The sequence below is a fragment of the Topomyia yanbarensis genome, chromosome 3 (assembly GCF_030247195.1).
Source record: "Topomyia yanbarensis strain Yona2022 chromosome 3, ASM3024719v1, whole genome shotgun sequence".
In the NCBI taxonomy this organism is placed as follows: domain Eukaryota; kingdom Metazoa; phylum Arthropoda; class Insecta; order Diptera; family Culicidae; genus Topomyia; species Topomyia yanbarensis.
The window spans coordinates 384,288,218-384,315,333 of record NC_080672.1 but is presented as its reverse complement, the minus strand read 5'-3'; the positions used below and the strand labels follow the sequence as shown (position 1 = coordinate 384,315,333).

The 27,116-nt window shown below is 34.6% G+C and overlaps 1 protein-coding gene across 1 annotated transcript in view; it reads right to left on the bottom strand.

Moving 5' to 3' along the window:
* LOC131691281 (tyrosine 3-monooxygenase) overlaps positions 1-25,445 on the bottom strand; it is a 133,208-nt gene extending 107,763 nt beyond the window's left edge. The window contains exon 1 of the mRNA XM_058977564.1: positions 25,083-25,445. Coding sequence (XP_058833547.1) covers positions 25,083-25,136 — 54 coding nt within the window. The 5' untranslated portion in view covers positions 25,137-25,445. The remainder of the gene's footprint in view (positions 1-25,082) is intronic.
* Between the last annotated feature and the right edge of the window lie 1,671 nt (positions 25,446-27,116).

The window sequence follows — 27,116 nt, the reverse complement described above, 5'->3', positions numbered from 1 at the left end:
GCAGAACAGTTGATAGCCATATTTCTACATCAGTTAAGTGGTTCAGAAAAAAAACGAGATCAGGTTCACTTGCAATTGAAATACTACCGGCTGGACACGGAGTCCGGGTTTAAATCACCTGTTGCGTGTAGCCTCGGTTCCCTCACTTACCGCCCGGGTACAGGTTGAGGTACAAAATTTGCATTCTTGACCACTAGTGCGTAGATTTGATGTTGTTTTCGTTCTACCGAACCCGTTTTCACGCCTGCCAGTGCCGATCGGTGAGGGTGGTGCCGCCGGGGCATTTAGCGAACCGAACAGGTGTGAAGCCAAATACAATACCCCCTCTCTCGCTCCTCCGTTGCCCGGAAATGACAACTTGTTTACGCGATGAGGTGCATATTGGGCGGGATCTTGTCAGCTGACGAGGTCAACCGATAAGAGGTTTAATCAGCCGACGACAGGCGGTAATCAGTAAACTGTAGAGTCGGATTATAATGCCGTTTCTGGACGTGTGTATGCATAAAAATTAATTTATGAAATGCTGAATATGGTACACATTACTTTTTGACAGAGTTATAATCTCAAGAGATAATCCTAAGATGAAGAATTCAAACAAAAAAAATCCAGAACGCTGTGTCAAACATAATGTTTTCAGCGGAATTGCAGTACTTATATCCATGATCAACTTTGCTAAAGTCACCAAGTCTCTGTCATAAATACTTTAAATGTAATTTATGTTATAACGACATACAATTACCAAGGAACTAAAACAGGCCCGTAGCCAGGTTTTTGTTTCGTTATTGCATAAATGTATAAATTCTCATGACTTGAGATAGTCACTAGAAGCTGAATGAAAGTTTTCAGACAAAACAATTCCAAAACTAAGACGATAGAAACTAAAATCCTAAAAATATGTTCTGTGTCGGAAAGGCTATACTAAATCGACAAATTAATTAATTAATTGCAAAACTAACATTTTGAATTTGATTTTTATTATTTATTTACAAATTGCGATTTACTCTAGTTACAACATTGAATACCGTCATCGGGAGTTACTTTACGCCACGGGGGCTCCTTTACGCCAAAATTAAAGAATGATACTTGAGCTTCTAGTTCAAATTTAACGTTATATTTTGATAAAAGTAAAACATAGTATTATTCACTGGTTCAACACATATATAATATACTATACTACTGATATTCTAATCAAATTTTTAGATAAGAGTGAAATTAACCAGGCAATGTAATGCAATTATTTGTGTTTGCACTTTTTGTCCGTATTGATAATTGGTGACCATATGATTTGTCCAGAGTTGACATATTTATCCGTTGGACTAAGCATTGCGTTCAATCGTGAGATAGACATTGGTTGGTATATGAAAGCACAGATCACAACGTAATCCACCTAGTAGTGAGAAAATAGATTTCTAATATAATTCATATTAATATTATACTCGTAGCATCACCGAGAGCAACTCTGTTTTTGAATAATAAAATTCTAGTGAAAGTTTATCTTCTTTTGCAAGATTTATGTTATAATAATGATGGCGTAAAAATGATCAGTTGCATTATGTATAATAAAGATGTAAGGAATAGAAATTTAGTCCTATATTCAAAAATAATGTCCCAGAACTAACTATAATTTACCATTCCTCACTTGTCGCCCCTACCCACCCCCGATCTCTCCACAATCGTGTTCGTGCCAACTGTCACGACTCAGATCTATCCTGATATTTCCAAATCCATTTCCAAGATGTGTCATAAGATCTTCAACTAATCTGAAATATTTGTTAGTATCCAAGCTAATTTAATCTTGCGATGTATTAGTTCAGGTTAAAGAAAACAAACCTATTTTTGTCTTCGGTTTCCCTATAAATAGTTTTCCATTTTAGTGTAGAACAGACCATCTTGCGGAAACAAACTAAATATTTTATTCTACATGAAAAAGATAATTATTGGCGTCCTGGAAAAATTTGCAAAACATTTGTATTATGAGAAAACTATAAGTAATTTATGTTCAAACCCTGCTTTCGTCTAAAGATGAGGGGCTATTCCTTCGAAACGTTGCACTAAGGAGAGTCATATGACCAAAAACCGAAAACTACATCAACTCCAAATTATTTCAATTTGATACTGAGCGTTTGTATATACTATAATTACGGAAATCCTTGGGTATTTTAAATTGGGTAATATGGTTGTTTGAAGACAAAAATGTTGAAAAAAGACATCCCACGTGCACTTTTCGTATCTCTACTGAATTTTGAGTGAAACGTATGCTCAAGTGTGTTATTTGAAAATTGAGAACACCTATATTGGCTTGATATTATTGAAAATGCAGATTCATAACGGATCAAATTCTAAATATATCCACAAATTAGATCCGGGAAAATGGCGCCCAAAGACCCCTGAACTATCAAAATATACTTGCATCCCAGTAAAAGGATGCTTATAACTGGTTTGAATTGCCCAAATTTGCGTTATGCTGAGAACGCTTCAATCGATGCTTCAATGCCCAAATTAGTACAGGCTTTGGACGTTTCGTTTGAGTGCTCCGTATTATACACGTAAATTAGAGGGATTACAATCACAGTTTATGCACTGGACAGATAGTTGACCTCACTGAATTTATGTCCTACATAATACTGTGTAACTACAACTGATACTGAGTTGTACTGAAAACCCCATTATACATTTTTCATGATCAATGTGACTAAAGCATATTTATTTGCGAAAAAATACGACTTGTAATTTCAAGAATGTTCGTGTCTCAAAAGTAGTCCAGGAACACTTTCAATTGTCACTTGCTTTTCGATGAATTTAAATACTTATTCTGGTAGTTTGAACCATTCCTTCGTCATGATATTGTTTTGTGTAGGACTCATAAACCCATATCTCCAGAAAGAGAATTCCGAACGAAACAGCTCTCAAGTACACTGAAACCTCCATTTACGAACCAAACCGGGGGTTCGTAAATTGAATTAGTTCGTTAAAAAAGTGTTCGTTATTTGGGATTTAGTTCGTAAAAAAAGTTTGCTTCACATTCTTATTAATATTCGTTGGTTGAGCAATATTCTCGATAACCATGACAATATGGGTATTTTTGGAACGGGCTTGACAATTAGATGTTGAAAATGGACAATTGGAACCGTTTTGAAATCCAATATGGCTACTTTCGGTTAACCATAACAATATGTGTATTTTTGGAACGGGCTTGATAAGTAGATGCTGAAAATGGACAATTGGAACCGTTTTGAAATTCAAGATGGCTATTTCCGGTTGAGCAATATTCTCGATAACCCTAACAATATGGGTATTTTTGGAACGGGCTGGCCAAGTAGATACTGAAAATGGACAATTGGAAACTTTTCCAAGTTCGATATGACGATTGCCGGATGAGCATTATTTTTGATAACGAACAATATGGGTTCTATTTCCGTCATGCACTCGTCAACCCTATCCAGAAAATACCCATATTATTGAGGTTATAGAGAATTGGATTCCAAAATAGTTCAATACATCGTTTTCCGTCATGCACTCGTCAACCCCATTCCGAAAATACCCATATTGTTGAGGTTATAGAGAATTTATCTAAACCGGAAGTCGCCATCTTGGATTCCAAAATGGCTCAAGGCATCGATTTCCGTCATGCACTCGTCAACCCCATTCCGAAAATACCCAACTCATATTAGTGTCAATTAACTAAGAATACATAAGTATATAACTTCATGCTGTAATGTACGAACTCAATCTTTCCAAAAAGAGTTCGTTATTTCGAATTTAGTTCGTAAAAAAGTTACGTAAATCGAATATTACGTAAAAAAGAGTTCGTAAATGGAGGTTTCAGTGTAATAAGGATGGCTGGAATGATAATGCATTGTAATCGATTGAATGTACGGCTTTTGTGCCATTGACAATAATGCCAACATAACCTAGGCACTTGACACTTTTTTCTATATACTTCAATGCAAATGAATACTATTTACAGGTAGCCTTATCCCAGTTTAATAATTCCAATTACGCGTTAATTTCATATTTCATATTCGTTTTGCTTATTTTTTTTATTTTAAAAATTTGACTTATTTTAAATATAAGATCATTTCATTTTAATGATTTTATTCATTTAGCATTCTTTTGATTCATTTTGTTTATTTGACCTCATTTTATCTACAGTATTCATTTCATCAGTTTATTACCTCATGCATCTTATTCGTATTTATTTTTTTTAATCGCTTTTTTCGTGTTATGCAATTTAATATTTTTTTTCGGGTTCACACATCTTAATTACTTCATTTTATTCATTTCATCTAGAACATTAATTAGACACAATTAAATTTATTCTCTTAATTGTATTACTTTTTAATATCGCGGACTTTTTTCAATCATTTTATTGTTGAACAAAACAAAATGCAATAAAGATAAAATATATAGAAAGTAAACATTTTTATTCATTTTATCACCTTCTTCATTTTGTAAATTTTATTTATTCTATTCATTTTATTGATTTTATTATCCCTTTGCATACCCTATTATTTATGAACAACCACGTTTTCAAACAGCTATAGCTTTGGGGTTAGACAAGATTTCCTCACAAAAAAGTAAAACTAATAATTGTTACTGTTACCGTTTATTTGTGCGCTAATAGTTACAAGAAATATCCGTAGAACTGAAATTATTGCAATTGTTCTGATTTGATTTCACTGGAGCAGTGTTGCCAGAGACATTTTCAGTTATCGGTGAAAAATTGTACTTTGATATATCTTCGTTGTCTTCAAATATTGTTGTAAACTGATTAATTTTATCAATGCAGACTGCTTTCGGTTATCTTCTTTCGGAGATGTGCATCAGGATCGCTATATAAATTTTAGCAGCTTCTCACACTGCTAGATAAGGATCTATCTTGATCAAAACAGGTTTTTCGTATTTCTTTACACTTTTAAGAAAAATGGTTTTGGAACCATATATGTGCTAGAAAAATATTAGGTATGAAAGGGTTAATTTTATCCATATTATTCATATTATTTATCTTATTGATTCAATAAACAAATTTTGGTTTTATTCAAATTATTTATTTAATTTATTTTAATAATTTTATTAAATTGTTATTTTTTCCCAGTTCATATATTTTATTTAGTTTCTTATTTTTATTAATTCGGTTTAGTTATCGCTTTTTAATTAGTGGAAGACAGTTTGTTAGCTTCAAACAATTTATTTTACTCTCTTAATTACATAACTTTTCTAATATTATCTAATTTTCATTTGAGCTAACTTGATTTATTTTATTAATTTGATTTATATTAATTATTCTATCCATTTCATGAATAATTTCTTTTGTTCATAATTAATTTTTATTGGTTTTATTATTTTTCTTTAATTTATTCATTTATTCGAAGTGTTATTCGCGCAGGATTCGAAACTGTACTTATCTCACATCTAGTTGCCTGCCAACTTTGCGTGTTCGGCAAACTAATCAGTAATACAACAGTGTTATGTGTAAGAAATGTTTCATCGCACTGATAGGTGGATTAAATCGGTTTTATTCAACAATTTGACTAATTTTGTGAAAATTGAAATAGCCATTGGAAAAAAATAGTAAAAAAAGTTTGACCCTTTTCAAAAAACAGTCTCGATCATATTTGGAAAAAAACAAAGTATGCAAAGTGGCATTTTGGGTAAAGGAAGTTTCGTTACAATCTGAGAGGGTACTGCTAACTCTGAATATGGTTTATCGCGAAATTCGTCTAAAGTATCAATTAGAAATATAAGAAAACTCAGCAACTCTTCTTTAGAGTGCTCAATTGATCGGTGTGAAGTCAGACCGGACTAAGTGACAAAATGTTGTTTTCGAGAAAAACGAGTTTAAAGTTTGAATCGCAGCATCCTTTACATGATAATTGGAAATTAATTTATGCCATAATTCTTGTTTATTGTTACATATTTCAAATCGGCATAAGTCGAATGTAGCGGACGAAATTTTTTATCCAGTGCTATCATTATCTCATTTTTTGATGTTTTGCGACTTAGTTCGGTCTGACTTAACACCGACTAATTGGTCAAATAGGACTCGAGAAACGAATTCTGAATAACACAACTAATCAAGAAAGAACACGAAAATCCACATTAACCAGAAATTTTTTTAACTAACTTCCTTAGTTTAAATTTTTTTTCCATTTTTTGGAATTTCGTCATATTTTCCATTATTAAGCATCTCTTGATTTCTAAAAAAAAAAATTTTTAATATTTTTTCGTTTAGTTTTATTTTGTTGTGAAGTTTTCTGTTCTCTATTTATCAGTTTTAAAATTAATGGTTTTCTTTCGCATGGATTTTTTTCAATATTCGTCAACTTTTCTTTATTATTGTATTCCATTACCTTCAGCACTTTTCTTTTTTGCCCATTAAAACAATTTTGTATTTCTTGTTTTCTATTTTGTTTATTTAGCCTGCGTTATGCCAAAACGAACTGAGCGCCATAATTTTTGCTAGTATTTTTCAAGTTAAAAAGCATTTTTACATAACTTACCATTAACATAGCAAGCCAAAAAAAAAATTCTTCGCTTTCATTTACTATTTGTGTTCCCAAAAATAAATAGATGTGGGTGTTGCTAGTGCTATGTTGGATGCGATAGCGTTTTTAGAGCATGTATCTCAAAATGGCAGTTGGTCCTCTTTGACATAACACAGGCCATATTATCATTTGAACAACTTCCCCATTATTTTATTTAGTGTTGTCCAAGCAAGATGAACATAACAGCAAAATTTTGCTCGAGTTTCGGCTAAATCCGAACTTCTAGCACGCCGAGCTACCGAAATCATTCAAAGTAGCCAAATTAACTAGCATTAGCATAATACCAATCAAAAGGGACAAGTGGCCGATACTTTGAAGCTGCTGAAGTTCACACAGAAATATCTGGTTTGGCAAGCTTTCTGTATTTGTGGTTTCAAAAGTGCCATTTTCATTGCAACCGAGACCTTCCACTAGGAAATTTACGTGAAAGGGTGAATGAAAAAACGTTTGCTACCTTTCATAAAGCGACACGATCGTTCTATGCTATTTTGTCCGGATTGAGAATCCTGCCATTACAGAAAAAGAACATGTAATTGTATGCCGCCAACAATGTCCAGGTGGTGCCCAAGTGCAAGAACCCTCCCTACACACTAGAGCACGACCCAATTGAGGACTATTGGTCCATCGTCAAGCGGAACCTGAAGAAGACCCAAAACCGTTTAAGTGAACTGCCTATGACGAACAAAATGGACGAGGTGGCTGTTTGAAATTTGATGGCAGTAGTTAAAACACGCTTAACCGAAGGCTTAACTGAATATTTTTCTGTATTCTATACTAATTAAAGTTATGAAAAATTGGTTCTTTAATAAAAAAAAATTAATCAATTTACATGTATTCTTATTTGACCAAATTTTGATCAGAGACTGTGCTAGTAGATGAGTGGTAAGCGTGACTGCCACTTAACCCAGCCGAGGTCGGTGAGATTTTCTGAGATGAAAACTCTGTGTCACGACTTTTTTCACAAGGCAAGTAGAGCCGTTGGTCCCGGTCCATGTGTTGATGACCCGATATCTGGTTGTGGAAAAACCTCTATGGCATCGGTGATAGGCATAGAGCCCGACGGAAAATAACAAAAAAAATCATTTGAATTTACAGTACTCAGTGTATTCTACTACAGTTCTGTTACAAAAGTTTATATGCACTATACTTAACAGCAGAGAACCATTTTTTTAAAATTAATATCGAACTTAATTTTTTCTGTGTTCAAAAAATCTACAATGATGGAGGGGGCCCTTGTGCTGGACCCACGGGCCCGTAGTTTCTCTGTGCAGCCCTGGTCACCATGGATCCACGACTTGAAAACAATAGCCTATCAGTACTTCGGGTCACTTTAACCCATATCGAATTTGCTTTATTATCCTGAAAAGCAATAAGTTAAGCTTCTGCTAGATTTGCGATTGACATGTATGTGCCAAGAATAGGTATGGATAAAAGGAAAAGAGACTCGACGTGTACAGCTTTTTAAAAATGATTGATGTGATTAGTGTAATGTGTTTAGGTGCTATCAAATGACTGTAAAATAGAAGACAGTTGGGATCGGTTTTCGTTCAAATTAAAAATACAGGTCGTGATTCTACTACATCAGGTATGTACTCCAAAAGGAAAAACCCAAGAGCAGCAATCTTGATAGAAACTGGGGAGAACCAAGAGTACCTGTTTGCGAATGATTATGGAACTTCACTTCGTAGACTCTAAAGAGGTAAAAATAAAGCTTTTGTGGAAATGGGACGTATCAAGAAAACACCATACTAGTTCAGGTATATCGGTAGTACCTATACCGTTGATAGGGGTAGCAATGCTTGCCAAAAACTGCCAGTTCGGAGTTTGTCATTTACATAATTTACGTGGTCAGATGATGTTATCATACCTCCGAAGGAATATGGAACTTTCCGTTTCAAAGCAAAACAGTGCGACTAGAACATCAGAATACTGATTAAATGGCTCAACAATACATATAATTACTGATGGAGGCAAGGGTCGTTCAAATGAATCAACTGCTCATTCAATCACAACTTCATCCCAGATTATCTTTGAGCAGCGAAATATAGCCACTATCGGGCAAAGATTAGGCCGGCTGCGATAGCATTCAGTGCATCCCACTTTCCGATTTCATTCATCATTGAGTTCAGGTTCATTCATGACACAAAGGACCGACACTTCCCAGGCGATGCAGATTGAAGCGAAAGAAAGAAAAAAAAACACGCACGATCTCATGATATCTATAATTGAAGACAAATTATTTCCTATTAGAATAATTACGTGTCCGCAGTGATCATTCTAGAGCTTCGGAAAAGAAAATATGGATCTGACGCGATTAACACTTCTAGCGAGGCTGAGGCTGGCAGGTCTGGCACTCGCCGCTGACGGCTCAATGAAGTTTACCTCTAATTGCTCCGATAATGGCTAATGTAGCAAAGTTATTAGAAAGGGAGACTTGTTTAGCTGTAAACGTGTGAAAATTGATTATTTTTTGCCTTTGCCAGGCAGTGAATCATTCTGTGACAAATCAGATAAGCATCATAATCGTCTGTAGTCTGCAATTATATTACAACCATTTTGGTGTAAAATCTAGCTTTTAAAACTGGTTTCTATTAACACTCGGAATACCAAGGGGGTAAAAAAAATGGGAACGCTTACTTTGACCGGTCATATCTCAGCTGTTACATAATCGATTTTGAATCTGTCTTCACCACTATACAGGTATGTCTTTTGTGAACACGTCGAATTAAAAAAATAGAAGAATAGAGTTGTCTACCGTAAGTTACAGTAAAAAGAGTATAACAAAGTCAGTGAGAAAAAAATGGGAACGCTTCTTTGACTTGCCATATCTTAGCTGTTTGCTCACCAATTTTAATTCTTTCTTCACCATTGGATAGGTAAATCTTTTATAAAAACAGTGAACAAAGAATGATGGAAATCAAATTTGTATATCTGAAGTAATTGTAAAAACAGTAATTGAGAGTCAGTACAGACGAAATGACTTTTTCTGTTCAAACAATCGTATCACGACCGTTTGTCAACCAATTTCAATTTTCCTTACACCAATGCAATCCTTAGAGCTTCTAGACTTGTAATATATGCAATAAATAGTAGATTTTCAAAAATTACTATACTTTTTCGAGTTTTTAGGAGATAGGATTTTTACAATGTACGTAGCATACGGTTGATTGAAATTCTTTGCGACTTGTTAGTTTTACGGTTTGAAAATTACCTGTTTACTCAATAGTTCTACATATTAAACATGGATATTATTATATCAAAATGTTTGCACGGACGTGGAGAAACACAATATTGTATGTAAGTTACTAAATAATAGAGTGTGTTAGGACGATTCAGTAAATACGAAGAAGTTCAGAATTTTAAAATATTCGTCATATAACTTTAAATTTGAAGCGATGACCTATACATTTTAATACACCAGTCGATTGTAATTGATGGCGGCTACAATTTCTGAAAAAACACATTTTTATATTTTCTCAAAAAATAGCCAAAAGTACGTAGAAGTACAGAAATTTCATTTAGTTGGCAAAAATGTTGAATTCAAAGCGATGGCCTATACCTTTTTATATACCAATCGATTATAATTGATTTTGGTTACAATTTCTGGAAGAACAATTTTTATATTTTCTCAAAAAATAGACAAAAGTACGTAGAACTACAGTAATTTCATTTAGTTGACAAATAGCTTCAAGTATTCAAAGCTATCACCTATTCCATTTATACACCAATCGATTGTAATTGATTTTGGCTACAATTTCTTAAAGAACAAATTTTTATATTATCTCAAAAAATAGCCAAAAATACGTACAAGTACAGAAATTTCATTTAGTGGGCAAATAACGACGAATTCTAAGGGATGATTTATACTTTTTTATACACCAATCGATTGTAATTGATGGCGGCTACAATTTTTGAAAGAACACATTTTTATATTTTCTCAAAAAATAGACAAAATCCGTAGAAGTACGGAAATTTGATGTAGTTGGCAAATAAGGTCAAATTCAAAGTGATGGCCTACACTTTTATGTATATACCAATCGATTGTAATTGCTTTCGGCTACAATTGCTGCAAGAGAAACTTTTCATATTTTCCCAAAAAAACGACAAAAATACGTAGAAGTACAGAAATTTCGTCTGATTGGCACATAACTACAAATTTCCGTACTTCTACGTATTTTTGGCTATTTTTTGAGAAAATATAAACAATTGTTCTATCAGAAATTGTAGCCGCCATCAATTACAATAGATTGGTGTATAAATAGTGTAGGTCTTCCCTTTTAATTTGCAGTTATTTGTCAATCAAACGAAATTTCTGTACTTCTACGTATTTTTGTCGTTTTTTTAAGAAAATATAAAAAGTTTATCTTGTAACAATTGTAGCCGAAATCAATTACAATCGATTGGTATATATAAAAGTGTAGTCATCACTTTGAATTTGACCTTACTTGCCAACTAAATCAAATTTCCGTGCTTCTACGTATTTTGTCTATTTTTTGAGAAAATATAAAAATGTGTTCTTTCAGAAATTGTAGCCACCATTAATTACAATCGATTGGTGTATAAAAAAGTATAAATCATCCCTTAAAATTCGACGTTATTTACCCACTAAATGAAATTTCTGTGCTTATACGTAGTTTTGGCTATTTTTTTTAGAAAATATAAAAATATGTTCTTTAAGAAATTGTAGCCAAAATCAATTACAATCGATTGGTGTATAAATTGCATAGGTGATAGCTTTGAATACTTGAAGTTATTTGTCAACTAAATGAAATTACTGTAGTTCTACGTACTTTTGTCTATTTTTGAGAAAATATAAAAATCGTTCTTCCAGAAATTGTAACCAAAATCAATTATAATCGATTGGTATATAAAAAGGTATAGGCCATCACTTTGAACTCGACGTTATTTGCCAACTAAATGGAATTTCTGTACTTCTACGTACTTTTGGCTATTTTTTGAGAAAATATATTTTTTCAGAAATTGTAGCCGCCATCAATTACAATCGACTGATGTATTAAAATGTATAGGTCATCGCTTCAAATTTAAAGTTATATGACGAATATTTTAAAATTCTGAACTTCTTCGTATTTACTGAATCGTCCTAACACACTCTATTATTTAGTAACTTACATACAATAATGTGTTTCTCCACGTTTGTGCAATCATTTTGATATAATAATATCCATGTATAATATGTAGAACTATTGAGTAAACAGGTAATTTTCAAACCGTAAATCTAACAAGTCGCAAAGAATTTCAATCAACCGTATGCTACGTACATTGTAAAAATCCTATCTCCTAAAAACTCGAAAAAGTATAGTAATTTTTGAAAATCTACTATTTATTGCATATATTACAAGTCTAGAAGCTCTAAGGATTGCATTGGTGTAAGGAAAATTGAAATTGGTTGACAAACGGTCGTGATACGATTGTTTGAACAGAAAAAGTCATTTCGTCTGTACTGACTCTCAATTACTGTTTTTACAATTACTTCAGATATACAAATTTGATTTCCATCATTCTTTGTTCACTGTTTTATAAAAGATTTACCTATCCAATGGTGAAGAAAGAATTAAAATTGGTGAGCAAACAGCTAAGATATGGCAAGTCAAAGAAGCGTTCCCATTTTTTTTCTCACTGACTTTGTTATACTCTTTTTACTGTAACTTACGGTAGACAACTCTATTCTTCCATTTTTTAATATGACGTATTCACAAAAGACATATCTTTCTATTGGTGAAGACAGATTTAAAATCGATTATGTAACGGCGGAGATATGATCGGTCAAAGTAAGCGTTCCCATTTTTTTAGACCCCCTTGGTAGTCCGCGTAACTTTTTACCCCCTTGGTATTCCGAGTGTTAAGAATAATTAAATCAAATCGCTTTATATTAACCCTACAACGGTTTCGTGACTTTTTCTATACGTAAACGGTTTTGTGGGGTACATTTGTACCCCAGAACTAAAATCGCTCCTGAATATATCTATTATTCCATTGGATTTATAATTAAATTGGATATTCTATTCTAAAATCATTCGTAAAGTATGCTGTATTGTTATAACCTCGGTAGTTTCTAACCGATTTTGATCATGTATATGGCGTTGCGAAGATTATTAAATTGCCTTTTGAAGAAATAGTCAATTATTCAAAACTGGTCAAAAAGTATATTTATTCCGATGCTTTTTTGAACACCAAACGCCAATACAAACAGTAAAGGTATAACAAAATGCAGTAACGGTGATAAAACAGTATAAGGCGTCGAAGGGAGAGGTAGAGCCGTATAAAAAGTAAGAATTTTCCTGAGCCTGGGCTACAGAAGATGACGAACCGAGTGGTGCTTGGTGTATATTATATACAAATCATATTAACGAATGCATTTTGCCTCTTTTATTCGCAAAAGCAAAAAATACGATAACGATCCAACCACATTTTTTTTTGTTGAAGTTTCTACAATTTCACACAAGTTTCTCGCTTACTATATGTTGATATTTAAAAAAAAGATATAATAAATTTTCCGAATCATGTACAGTACACATGACAAAACACTAACGTAAACGGTTTTGTGGGGTACATTAGTACCCCAGACAAACTTTAAGCGGGCACTGTTAAGTTGGTCAAGTGAATCAAATAGGTTGCATCTGCTTTTATGGAAGTTTAATGTTCAAATAGATTTATGATAAGGATTGCTTGTATTTTAGATAAACCGTAACGGAATAACAGGGATTGCAATTAGCTCTGGGGTACAAATGTACCCCACAAAACCGTTCTGCATTAAATTTATTGACTTGACACAAAAACAAAATCATAATCATTCTACATTTCCAAACACAAAACTCCAATTTGCTATTTTCAATGCTGAACAGGTTTCAAGCAACAATCGATTATTTAAACAAAATATTTGTGTATCGAATGAATTTGAGAACTTCTTCAGAATGAACACAATACATCTAAATTTCATCCATTTTTCTGTTTCTTTCTGTGAAAAACCAAATAAATTTAAACTCAAATCGACCAAAATTCAACAAGGTCAAAATTTAAAAAAAAAAATTTTTTTTGAGTAATATTTGGATGAATTATCTTTCCGTCTAGGAACCCAGTACTTCAAAACATATGAATGAATTGATCACGACGGTATTTTGGAACATACAGCTATATTATGGTAAAATAAATGTTCGTGAAAGTAACAGCAATTTCAACTTATAACTTGGTGGTACCTTAAGTGATCAAATGGATGTTTTGTGTACAAACATTCGAGACCATTATTGTTGTTAACAGTAATTTGGTTCTTTTTAAAAAATGTGAAAATATTATTTGAAACAATCTGAAAGCGTGTCTCTCCCAATTTGATCGGATTTAGTTCAAGCAATACCAACAACAGATGATCAATCCATCTATTTCCAGTCCATGCGTATCATTTGATCCACATAAAGCAACCATCTAGCGTTGCTGCAGTTTTACACTCTCAATAGCCACCGTCAAGTTCAAGTTCACCAGTGACGGCCAGCAGCGCCAGTGTCAGATCAAGAAATAACAAAAAGCTCTCCCCCAGTGCGGACAATGCATCTGACCGACTGAATAACTGCACAGCTGTGAGCACATGAAAATACAAAAAAAAACTACCCACAGTACCACCGACATGTTCGACCGTAAAAAAAAACCGCAACGATTCCACAGCCAAAACAAATCGTAAAAATGCCTCCCAAATGACCTGCCTATCTGTGTTAGCACTCGTTCCGGCGACCGCCGTCGGCTAGTTCCAAATTTTACGCCTCACGCACGCTCAAAGCCGGCAAAATTTTCGCCAGTTTCAACTTCGCACTCAAGTTTGAAGTTCGGTGGCTCACAATCAACGCATTTACTAGCACCTCGTCCAATAACACCAATACTCCGAGTCCAGCATAAATTGCATTTGAATCAACTGATATCACCTTGCATTTCCGTCCAACCTCTACATAAGAGCTAGAATCAAACCCAGCTAATAAGTGTCAGGTCTGAGCCACTTCAGCTGACTGGATTATGACCACCGCCCTTACCCCCTTCGGAGTTTTCCGGTTGGACAACTGATGATGGCAACTCGGTTTTATTGCCACAAGCATCAAGCCAGATCAGAATCACGGTAAAGCAGCACCCGAACTGGATAGACAGGCAGGAGTGGAATCGAATTGGATCGTCATCGATAACACTAGCGGGGATATGTCCGGTTCAACATACAAACATACAACACACTCCGTGAGGTCAAGTCCCATTCCGGATATCGATTTGCATACTGCTGCTGCTGCCTGGTTGATCGGGTGTTCCGTGAGGGGTAGAACGATTTCGTCTGCTGCCTTTGACAGGTAGGAGAGGTGTTGCGAGTCGATTGGTGGGGACAGGATATAAGGTGAAGAATACTTATCGGCGATGAGGAGTAAATTTTGTTGGGTATTGTTTTTGTCTCCTGCGTGTTGAATTTTGAAAGTCACAAACAGACAGTTGTGAGTACAGAAACAGTCTGATTCAAAATTAACTAGATTTAATTACTCGGAGTTTTTAGGATTACAAATCAAATTTAAAATAAATTAATAATATTATATTCAAATTGAATTACAGTTTTAATTTTTAAACAAATTTTCCCGAAACATTTTCAGATCGTTGAGAAAATTTGTATAAATGTGTTCTATAAATCAGCATTTGTGGACAATCAAACATAACCCGAGGTACTGACGGATGCAGTAGTTGAAGGGCAGACCATACGATATAAAACGAAATAAATTGACATATTTTACGACCATCTCGCGGACATGTGTCGCAAAACATGATTATTGCATTTATTGCGTACCTACAGGCAACGCAAAACCAGTGAGGCCTGCTGCTCACACGAAAAAATGTTCTAATCATTCACACGGGAGGTCTCCGAGTCAGTTGAACACCTGCACTGTATTACTCAAATCCTTGTGGGCACTGAATTTTTCAGTACATTTTTCAACTTTATTCTAAAGTTATTTATTTAATATGAAAGTATAAGCACTTTGTTGGAAAACAAACGTGCAGAAATTTTTTTATAAAAGCTATCAACGCGATGGGCTCCCGACCCCGGTTGTGGGTTGGTGCCGGCCCAAAAATTCCACCCTGAAAACAGTACTTATTACTTTAACAGCGTTACGAATAATGTGAGGCTGCGAACCATTCGACGATTTTTTTTAAACTTTTAGCTAAAATTTGACAGAACGACAGTTCTTTTGTCTTGAATCGTAAAATTCAATCGAGGGAACGACCTATTTCACATGTTGACATATGGATAGTTATTCAGAATTGACGGCTGCGAAAACCATGAATTGGCAGAGGACGACTTCAAAAATCTTTCGACTTCTTGCAAGAACGTAACCAGAAAAAAATGGAGAGGGGGGTGGTAGATAAGAGTTTTGAAGTAAAATATTAGTTTTCAAAACATCTGCCAGAAATGATGTTACCAAATATACTGAAATCTTTATCTTTTTATGCTGATTTTCCAAGATTTGGTTTTTTTTATTTTATATTTCGATATATCTCTGTACCATTATTTGTAGCTAGCTATTTGAATGCGACAGGGCTTTTACTCCGAAGCTGTGCAACATAACCAATATACTGGGAAGACGCTCGCTATGCCCAGGTTATATTGTTTCCGGGTGGGTAGCACACTGACTTTGGAGGTGGAAATTCCAACAGAATAAAATAAATGTAAGCCAAATGGATTCCTGTAGATAAAAATATTTATGCCAAATTTTCGTTAATGCCCTGTGTTGGTAACGAAGTCTAAAGCTCAAATTACTAAAGTAACGTAGAATCTTTTTGCTCGCGTTTTTCACATGACAACATTTTTATTATGAGAATTTGATCTAATGTTGGAATAGTTCTGTTGACAGCGCAAATAGAAAAAATCTGCGATTATCGGATATCCAATAGCTTCATCTTGAGTGACCACCCTTGGCTTCTGCCGCTGGATGCCGCACGGTCTCTAAACAGTGTTTGTCTGGAGCATAATAATAGTGATATCAATCTCCAAGTGGGTACCAACCCCCGTTACGATTATCGAATGTCCGATAAACAACAAATGATTATTCAAGTATTTATTGTATTTTAGGCAAATTGATATCAAAATAGAATTGTTGATCAAAACCAAATACAAACCACGAGCCATTCGAAAATAGCAAATGGAAGAGATAGAACAGAAAAAGCAATTGATTCTTCTTGATTTGTTGTTACAGCTTCGGCTCTGTTGTATTTGCCACGCCAGGTTGCTTTGCTTTGTTTTCTATGCAAGCAGAATGCTTCATACTAGAAGAAAGCTTTCTTGAAAATGACGAAAAAATGGTTCGATATGCGATTTTTCTCTTGTTATCGAGCCATGAAATTGTTCTGTTCATTCTTGTGTGAGCATGAGAAGAAAATAATAGATTATTCTAAGCGAACTTTAAGTCGAGTGAGGGAATCTTTCTCTTCGGAAAGTGCAATTGAAGTATCAGAGTGGAACCATTAAGCACCAACTGCACTTTCCGAAAATCCCAAGGTCATTTGGAAAATCAAGGCTGATTCTAATAACTCACACCTAACCATGATGAATACTGTCTGCCGAACTGTTGGCGAATGCGTCTCCGAAAATTCTACAATTTTTTTTTCGACAAGCAGCAATCAAAATCCGTATGCCATTCGACCAGATGCTGATGACGCTCAATGTATGTGTCTTAATCGATGATGAATCATATGCGAATGCCGATTTTAAACAAATCTTTCTAGCGACAAGTTTCCTAGAAAATTGTGTATATTTAAGTGCTGAATTGAATGGCGTAATTAAATTTCGTATTCAGGGACTCGTTACCGAGTTGTGAACTTTAATAGTGAAGAAAAGCAAAATAAATGCTCGCAAACTTTTTTGCGGTTAAGGTAGCATTATTTCGAAACTGTCAACTTTGGAGGATTAGTATCTTTGCAGAATTTTACAACGTAAAACTGCATATCTTCTGATAACATAATTTTGGCAGTTCTAATCATTCTAAAAGCAATTATAGGAAATTTTCTTTTCAAGTAAATTTAGTTCGAGACTTAATTTCTTCGGAAAAGTTTTCAAAAATGCTATTTCAAAAGACTTTGTTGACGACATGAATATTTCGTGTATTCAGGGTATCGAAATATATTTGACTATATGTGCAAGAAAACCTCTGAATAAGTTATTTTGATACTAGGGGAACTGTGGGTAATTATATGTATATGTTGTATTATATGTGTAGTGCATCCTCTCAATATGGAAATTCTTGAATTATGAAATACTAAGCAGGCCTAGAATACTGTTAAATGCGTTTAATTGATAACATGGTGCTATAAAATAAAAAAAATCAATGTACTTTTAAAGTGGTCCGATAACGATTGTAGATCTTGTCAAATACAACACAAAACCACGTTTGATCAATTTAATTTACTCTCAAAATCTTGATTTATAGCAAAAAAAACATTTTTCAGGTTTTTCAGCACGAAAAAAATTTCTGCCCCGTCATTTTTCAACAGTTTTTATATTCTCTAAGTATTTTAGAAACAAGAAGAAATGACTTTTCCAGAAATATGCTTTGTTGTATATTTTTGTTAAAAGGACTATGCGGTTTTGAAATGAGAAAGTACCCATTATTTTGCTATTTTTTCATTAAAAATATGAAAATTGCTCTACATTTTTATTAGAAAGCGTCATTGTTTAAATGAAAAATTATGAAGAACATTTAATTTCGCATCCAAACACCCGTTTATGATCAAAATCGATGGAAAATGGCAGAGTTATTATTTTTTTTCCAAATTAGAAACTTGCTCGCAATCCCACTGTATTTGTGAATTTCGATAGAATCCTCGCAGTGTAGAACAATTGTTCATCACCTTCAAAATAAATGCAATACGAAGAAATTTGATCCACAAGTTTTTTTCGTATCCCCTACGCCAATTTTAAAAACACAGTTTTGAGAAAACGCCGTATAAAGCTTTCGGTCAAGAAAAAATAAACATAGGGTAATTTCGGGAGAGATGCCGCAATCTTTATATCTCGTATGCAGAATCACTTTAGTACGATAAAATGATATTGCGAGTTTGTCTTTTGAAGAATTTCAACAGTGGAAATGTAAAATAATCCTCATTATTAACCCATAAAAATTAATGATTCTGTGCGTCCAGGTGCATCGCGGAGTGCCGAACATTTTCAAAACCACATCAAAATTTCGCTTTTTCGTACATGTGCGATTTTTTTTAGGTAAATCTTTCATCCGTTGAATAGCTTGGACCTTGTAGAAGGAATTCTAATCATAAACACGGTCATCTATAATTTCAGAGGAAAATGTTGTCGTGCGGCAGCTCTCCCATACAATTGGGATTGTGGCCGCATCGAAATTGCGGTTGAGATGCCGCACTCAATGGCGGAGGATGTGAAACTAACATGTTTTTTTTCACATCGGAATGTCATTAAATGAACATTTCCGTCAGGTATATATTCTTAATAAGGTAAATCCACAAACTAATGGACTTAATATAGTGACACAAAGGATTATGAGTCTATTTATCTATACATTTAAACGGGCGATGTGTATCTAAGTATTGGTTACTTCGGTTTATTCCTAATAGACTCTGGCACTAATTTACGTGAACGCATCGATTTGTATTAATGTCAATTTTGAGATGAAAACTAAAATTTCAACGAATTTATGATTTTTTTTTTCAAAATGAAGCTTTCAAGAATAAACCTACGAGATATAAACTCATTTCACGGATAAACCGTAAAAAAATTGCTTTTAAGAAACTCCTGCCAATACATAGATAGGGGGAAGTGGGCCAATTCGAATCGATGGCCAGTTCGGACCCCAGTTGTATGGTAAGCTATGGTAATATTATGAAAAGCGTATATATCATTTTCATGTTCTCTCTCACAAAATTTCGCGGTTCTCAGTTTTCGTGTGTTGTTTCGGAGCGCTTTTTTTGAAAAATGTGTAAGCCGAAAAAACAAGATTTTTGTTGGCATCAACAATTAAATCAAGTGCCCTATAGATCTTTGGATCTGCCGGACAATATCTTTTATTTAATATCTTGTATTGAGCGAGACTATCATCTGTTTTTGTTTAATCGGTGGTTGAATAATAGAATATGGGTTGGTCCAATTCGGACCTTTTGCCATATACAATCTGATACGCGATCGCGAAAAACCGTTTGAGAGGAAAGTAAGCGCAATCCGTCGAGCTTTCAGGAATACATAAGTATTCGCTAATCGGTTGACAGATTTCGACGTTGTAGCTCAGAACCTATTTTTAGGTAATTTGGCCCAGCTCTTACTTTTTATTGTATATTTACTACAAAGTTTTATATATCAAAGAGAACATTTCATTTCACCATTCGAAATTTAGTGAAAATAAAACAGGAATAACTGGGGCCAAACCAGGAATTCATTTCAATTGCAAAAAATCGATAAGAAATGGGTGGTCCGAACAGAATTGGGATACTTCTTGTACTTTTGCGCAGAACCGTTTATATACCATACGGCATAAGATCGGAAAAATAGCCTTAGAAAAAAATGTGCCAATCGATCAGGCTTTCAGGAAAAAATATTTATTTGTGGATCGGTTGACAGGTTCCAGTTCTATACCTCATAAACACCTACTAGGTCCGAATTGACCCAGTTACCCCTATGTATCGCTCGTACGAACATATAGATAAATAAAACCCTTAACCCATCATAACACAGGGTTTTTCTAAAGTGATAAAAACAACAAATTTTATGTTGTTTCATTTAATTCTTCGGATTTTCTGACAGACAACACTCCGGAAATTATCATAAACCTCCTCCGAGTAGCCCTAGCAAAGCTCTAGAAAAGCTCAATGTAGATCTCGCAAACGAAATTAACATCAGTGCTAGCTGGAAAGCAATCGCCCATTCGTTGCACAGCATAAGAGTTGTTGAGTACCTTTGCAGGGCATTGAAAAACTACTGTCGGAAATGCACAATAATCTTCGAGACGGACAAAAGAGAAGAAAGGAAGACAATTTTCCACTATAAAGCACAGGTGGAGTTAAATTTTAGTGGTCACGTCGATTATGCTAAGGGGAAGAAGGCAAGGGCGACCGGTGCAGTGTACCGGGCGCCATGGACCGATTAGGTCGTGAGAAACGCCCGCGGTAGGTTGTAGCGAATCGGAAACTACGCCTCCATCCGGTATCGCCGAACCGCCTTCGCCAACTACTTGTTGGCTCGTTAAGTGGGATTTATGGACTATCCAAGTGGATTGCGACAAAACTGAAAGCTGAATAACTCACGCAACGGGAATCGGTATCGGAAAAAATTCTGTCGCGACGGAATAAATAGCTCACTGAGATGGAAGCCAAATAGCTCGCGAAAACGGGAACAAAATTGGTCACAAAAATGGGAGCAAAATGGCTACCGGAAGTTCTCCGCTGCGACTATCCGAATAGGCGTTGGGAGCCAAATGGTTCCAATCTATGCAGAAGCTGATGGAGTAGAAGAGGAATACCAAGAGCTGCAAGGACGATTCATTTAATGGATCAAGTGATACTTCAAGTAAACTGTGAAAAATCATAAGCAAAACGAAGGGTGAAACAAAACTAAATTTTTAAAATTCGTATACAAACATGTCCCTCGAACGGTCACGCTGTTGTACTTTGTACAACACTAATAATATCCGGTATTATTTCGTGGTAAGGACATTTATCAACGCCAAATACCTGGTATTCCTCAGATAGCATATTCTGGACAAAATATAATCATTTTTATACACCGATACATTTTCTATAGGATTAAATCTGAAATACCCAAGTAACAATTAAAGTTTTATAGCACGCTATAAGTGCAATCTAAGTTTTATGAGTTGCTATAAAACAATAATAAAACTTCAATTGTTACTGGGGTAGTTAGTTAATATCATGTAAATGGAACAAGCGAAATGGAAAGTTCGATAAAAGCACATTCTGTTATTCTCGTGATCTCGATCATATAGAGGGTCACTATCTTCGGTAAACTTGTTCGAAAGATCGAGAGGTAGCCTGTGGAAGACTAAATCGTTTTAATTTCTGCTCCTAGGTAGCGCCATGCTATTTTTTCAGTTCGCTGTATCTCAAGACAGAATCAACCTCCCCACGAAGTAAGGCTTTGATAGTTTCGTGGGGTAAAAGGAAGGAAGATAAGTAAGGGAAAAAAATAAGAACTGTAAAATTCGAGTTACAGAGTGATTGCAGAGCCTTTCTTTATACGAGAAAGACAAAAATGCACTGACGATTCCAGTAAGTTTCATGGCTACCTACTACGCAACAAAAATTCTTATATATTCCATATATAAGAATTTTTGAAGATGTCCACGAATAGATCCAAATAATTAACATATATCAAACAAGAAAGTCTGAAAGTCTTCAAGCACATGCGATCTACTAAAGCCGCCGTTTCCACCAGACTACGCAATAGAAAAAAATGTCAGAGATCGATAAATACATTGACGAAAACTTTACATTTGTGGAGCACCTTTGGATACATTATGAGTATGTGTTCGATTTATTGACTAATTACGAGGCACGATCGCTAAAATTGAAGATTTTGCAGTTTTCTTCTAATGTTCATTAATGTTAACTCCCGAGATTCACACAGTTAACGATTTTTCCCAAAACTATTGCAATTCAAACTCAAATATCTAAGATTACTGAATTCCATAGATGAAACCATTAAATCCGTAGCCCATGGGCTACCTTATACCGATTACATGAAAGGGTGTTGTGCTATCTTATGACAAGCGCCATTTTGCACATTTCGAGAAAAACGATTTTTAAAGTTTGAAATTAAACATCTTGAAACTTATAAATGGTAGAAACAATCCATAGAAGACAATTGATGCTTCTATCTATTCTGTATTAGTCACAAAAATATTACGAAAATCGATTAACTATATTGAGAGTTCTACTAAAATGTAAACAAAAGACGCACTAACACGTGTCATAGGGGTGTATTGATGACAAAAATGTATGACGTGTCATAATTGTACATTGAAAATTTTCTATACAAATAAAGCATCAATTAGGTTAGCTTTTATTGATATCTTCGGCTCTATTGCGTCTATAAACAATTGGTGAGATGCATTTTAAAGGAAATTGATCCAGAAATCTAGAAAATATAGTATTTCTTGATTACAGTGTTGCCAAATATGCAATTTTTTTTAATTTAAAGCTAAAACTGCATTATTCTTGAAATACTTTTATTTTTATTTTGAAAATTATTATTCTATTGCGATCCTCAATTTTTTTTCATATAAAACATCTAAAACTTCTATATAACTTGAGCCAGTCTCAAGATACAGTGATTTGTAGCAAAAAAACTGATAATTTCTCATCATTTTTCTTGCTATACCTCAGTAATTAAGCGGATCTTTAAAATTATGAAAACGCCATTTTGTAGAGAATTTTTAGTTTAGTAATGTGGCATATCTAACTCAGTTTACCCCAAAATTGCGTTTGTCATAAGATAGCACAACAGCGACGAACTGCTTTAAATTATGAAAGAAGAGAATAAAAATGCATATAATTCCTAACCCAGGAATCGATACATTCAGAAATAACAAAAAAACAAGAAACCGAAAAAAATCAATGCCGCAAAATTCAGGTAAAAAGTGCTTCTGGAATTCAAAAAATTGAAACAGTGACCTATTAATTTATAGATGAAAGCTTAATTTTTGGAACCGTATATTTGTGTGATTAATGTGAGGATTCGGGAAACTCCGAATTATAGCAAGCATGGGATCCAGGAAAGCCATAATACGAAAATAAGAATGCAAATTAGAAATAAAACAAGGCAACAAGAAGTGTGGAAGTCGTCCCAGTCTGGTGGACCGTATGACACTAGTATCATTGACTAATCGTAGTATATCCGTTCCCCAGTCAGAAAGGTTTTTATTGCCAGTGGGATCGTGATCATAACCCCATAAAAGATTTTCATTGTCATTGTGTTCTTGGACACCAAGAATCGCATTCGTGTTTTGTCGAAACAGCTCGTGTACATTTCGCAACGAAATTGTGCCAAAATTGTACCTTGGGACATCGATTGTCAAAAATAAATCGATCTGAGAATTTAGATTTAACTAAAATTTCTGCGATTCCACAAACCCACAAACCAATGCATTCATAAATCTAAGAATCGTGGCATGTATCAAGAAATTCAAAAATACTACTATTTCAGGCTGCAGTGTAAAGCAACAGATATTCAAAAATTTGCTGAATAAGTCTGATATTATTTAACATTTTTACCAAAAATTTGCTGAATAAGTCTGATATTATTTAACATTTTTACCAAATGAGGTCAAAGACTAGCAAAGAAATGCATATTCCACGTCGAAAATAAAAAAAAATCTGCATTTCACAGTTCATTCGTTAAGCTGCTCAATAATTTTTTCTCGAGTAGAAAATTGCTTTGGAGTAGACAATAGTTGGAAAACAATAGAAACCAACGGAAACAATGAACTTACGATTGAGTAAAGATGGAGGTCAAACAAATGAATTCTATTCAAGTGATATTTTTTGGAGATTCTATTCATTGTATGCACTGCAGTATTCTTCAGTTTAACACTTAAAAATGGTAAATGGCGATAAAAAATTGATCACGAGTACAATTCAATATAAAATACTTGCGATTTATTAGAGCGAAGAATTAATTATATTCCATGCAACTTTGAATATGGTGTTGAAAAGTTGAATATTGATTTTATTGAACATTCATAGCCTTTATAAGACTTGCTACGAAATGCATCACTCAAACCGGCTGGATGTGAAAACCGCAAAACATCCGTGGCCATTATGCATGTTTTACCCTTAAATGCGCATTTTTTATTGAAAACAATACTGTGAAAAAGATCTATAGATTATTGTGGTAACGTCTTAAAGCATTGAATCAATTTTCACAAAATTTGAGAAAAATTCATGTGTGCCCCTTAAAGGTTAAATATAATATCCACATTTACTCTCCATTCCATTTGTAGTAAGCTTATTCTCTGAATATAAATCAAATATTTCTTGCGTTCGATCATCCTATTCAACACTGGATTGTATAAAATTGTCGCGTCGTTCTAGAATTTAGTTTGCGGTTCTCTCATGTTTAGATAATTATGCTTTAATTAGAAAATTCGGAGGCTCAGAGTCTTAAAATTTATAGAGTTCTGATCCTACGCATTTTCTTATTAGAATTTAATTATCTAAACATGAGAAAACCGCACACTAAACTACTATTACAACGGATCAGCTTAATATTTTTGTAGAATTATTTATGGTAGTAACAACGTTGTTTTTCAACTACAATATTAAGCGTCATTTCAGAACTGACACTGTACCGAATCTCCAAACAGACATGTCGGTAATATACTATTCGCGCGCTTTTTATCATTTACTAATTTCATGAGCTTAATGAATATTACACAACGTGGAGCATTCCGTATAGGATACCTCGTGGACTTTAAAGCATACCGTCGCCAATAAGCCGACCAGAACAAAAGACAATTGAAAAATCAACTAACTCACCTCATCAACTTCCTCGATGAAGATTTGAACGACGGCTTGCGGTAAGATATGCATCTTTAGGATGGTTTTTAGAACACTCGAAACACTGACAATTAATTATTCGCGAGTCGTCGCAGTGGATAAAAAAGACACAGAAATATGGGGAGGCGACAATAGAAGACCGGCTTCGCGTTCGTACCCTTGGTTATCACTCACACCGAAGAAAAAAAAGCCCGGACGGAATTTTTTCCTCTTGAATTTCGCTAGCGCACTGAATACCCGTTCACACTAATTAAACACGCACACAAACCCGATACCCGCGGGGGAAAAATGTGACACCTTAATCGAATGACTGCTTGATCAGAATTGGCTGGAGCGTGGCAGCGTCGGCTCTATTTGTAGACTGTGATCCAGCGATCGCTCGGGGGGCAGGAAACGCTACTATGAAGCTGACGATCGACGTTGATCGTCCGGATGCTCTTTTTAGCTCTACCGTTGAATTCGTGGAAAATTGCGATACGTTGATTATTTTCAAGCTAGTGAGCGGAAATTTTGCATAAGCTCTGCAGAAGTGTTTAGGGTGGTGCGTGTATTCTGGACACTAGTAAGTTTGGTGTTACCATAATCGAATCATCGATCAACGTAAATTATAATAGTTAAGCTGCGTTAAACACGTGGTGCCTTTTTATCCTTAGTGACATGATTTCAATAGTAAATATTAAGATATGATAAACTTTTTGGAACTAAACAAAGATGCTAATATAACAAATCATTTTCCTTTTATTTATTCTACGGGTAGATTTGAATGAGATAGAATTAGTATAATGTACGTTGTTGGGCTATCAAAGGCACACATCTCCAAATAACAAGAGCCAATATATTCTGATTCTACTATCAAGAAGTAAATGCTTTAAAGTATTCAGAACAATCTTCTGAAACATCCTCCATGGTTAACTACGATGCTGTAATTTAATAAAACGACTAGCACTTTTTAGTCTGTAAGTTTGTATTAGAATTAGTTTAGTTTCTTGTTACATTTGACAAATAGGTTTGCAACATTGCTACATCAAAAATTATATCTTAATAGTAAATAACTGAACTATACAAATAATAGGAACGAAAAGTCGTTCCTTTTGAATCTAGAAAATGCATTCAAATATAATTATCTTATTAAAAAATTACCGCACACTTTTATCTTCGTCTGCTCACTCATTTCCACTTCGCAGCAAGAGAGCAGCTGTTTGAACAGTGTATGAGTAACAAAGCGGCATAGCGAAGAGATTTTTAACTTCTGGTCTGATCGAAACGAGAAGGTAGACTGAGTAATGTTTTCACTACTCATGTTATTTTTTTGATCATCAAAGTTTTAATCTTGGGGTCATTCGCCTTCTTTTTTGGTTTAAATAGAGAATTATCTATCACTATGTACGAAGTTTGGAAACCATACCAATATTTGCTGCGTACAAGGCAATCGGTCAACAACGCTATATCCTCCCCCATCACATAGAATTAATCTTAGCCCCATACTGTTCATTTTAATGCATTAGTGAGCGCACGCAGCGTAAGCTATCTCTGTTCAACGCACTGTGATTCAAACATTCGTTTTGTTTGAACATTACACTAATGTGATTAATAAGGGACTAACACTCCAAAATATAATATTATATTCCAAATATTCAGAAAAACTAAAGCCATAAACCTCACCACCATCAACGTCAATAGGAGGCTTGTCCATACGGGTTAAACCGGTAGTCACTGGCAGGCAAACTTCTCAAGTAAACGTGTACAACAAGTAACTTTTTGTTATACATATCCTAACTAGAATAGATTAAAATTGAAACCGGAGCTTGGAAATCAATTAAAATCCGGCCAAGAAACCAATCTGCCGATCAAGGTGTTTAGAGTCTAAAGCTGATACGATGTAGGAAATTTTTAATCAGCCACGTGCCACTTCCAACTTGTGGGACTCTATATCATCACACAATATAAGAATGCATGGAATTCAACATCTATCCATACAAAGTGTCTAGCTGTCATATTTCGCTCCGCATTCAA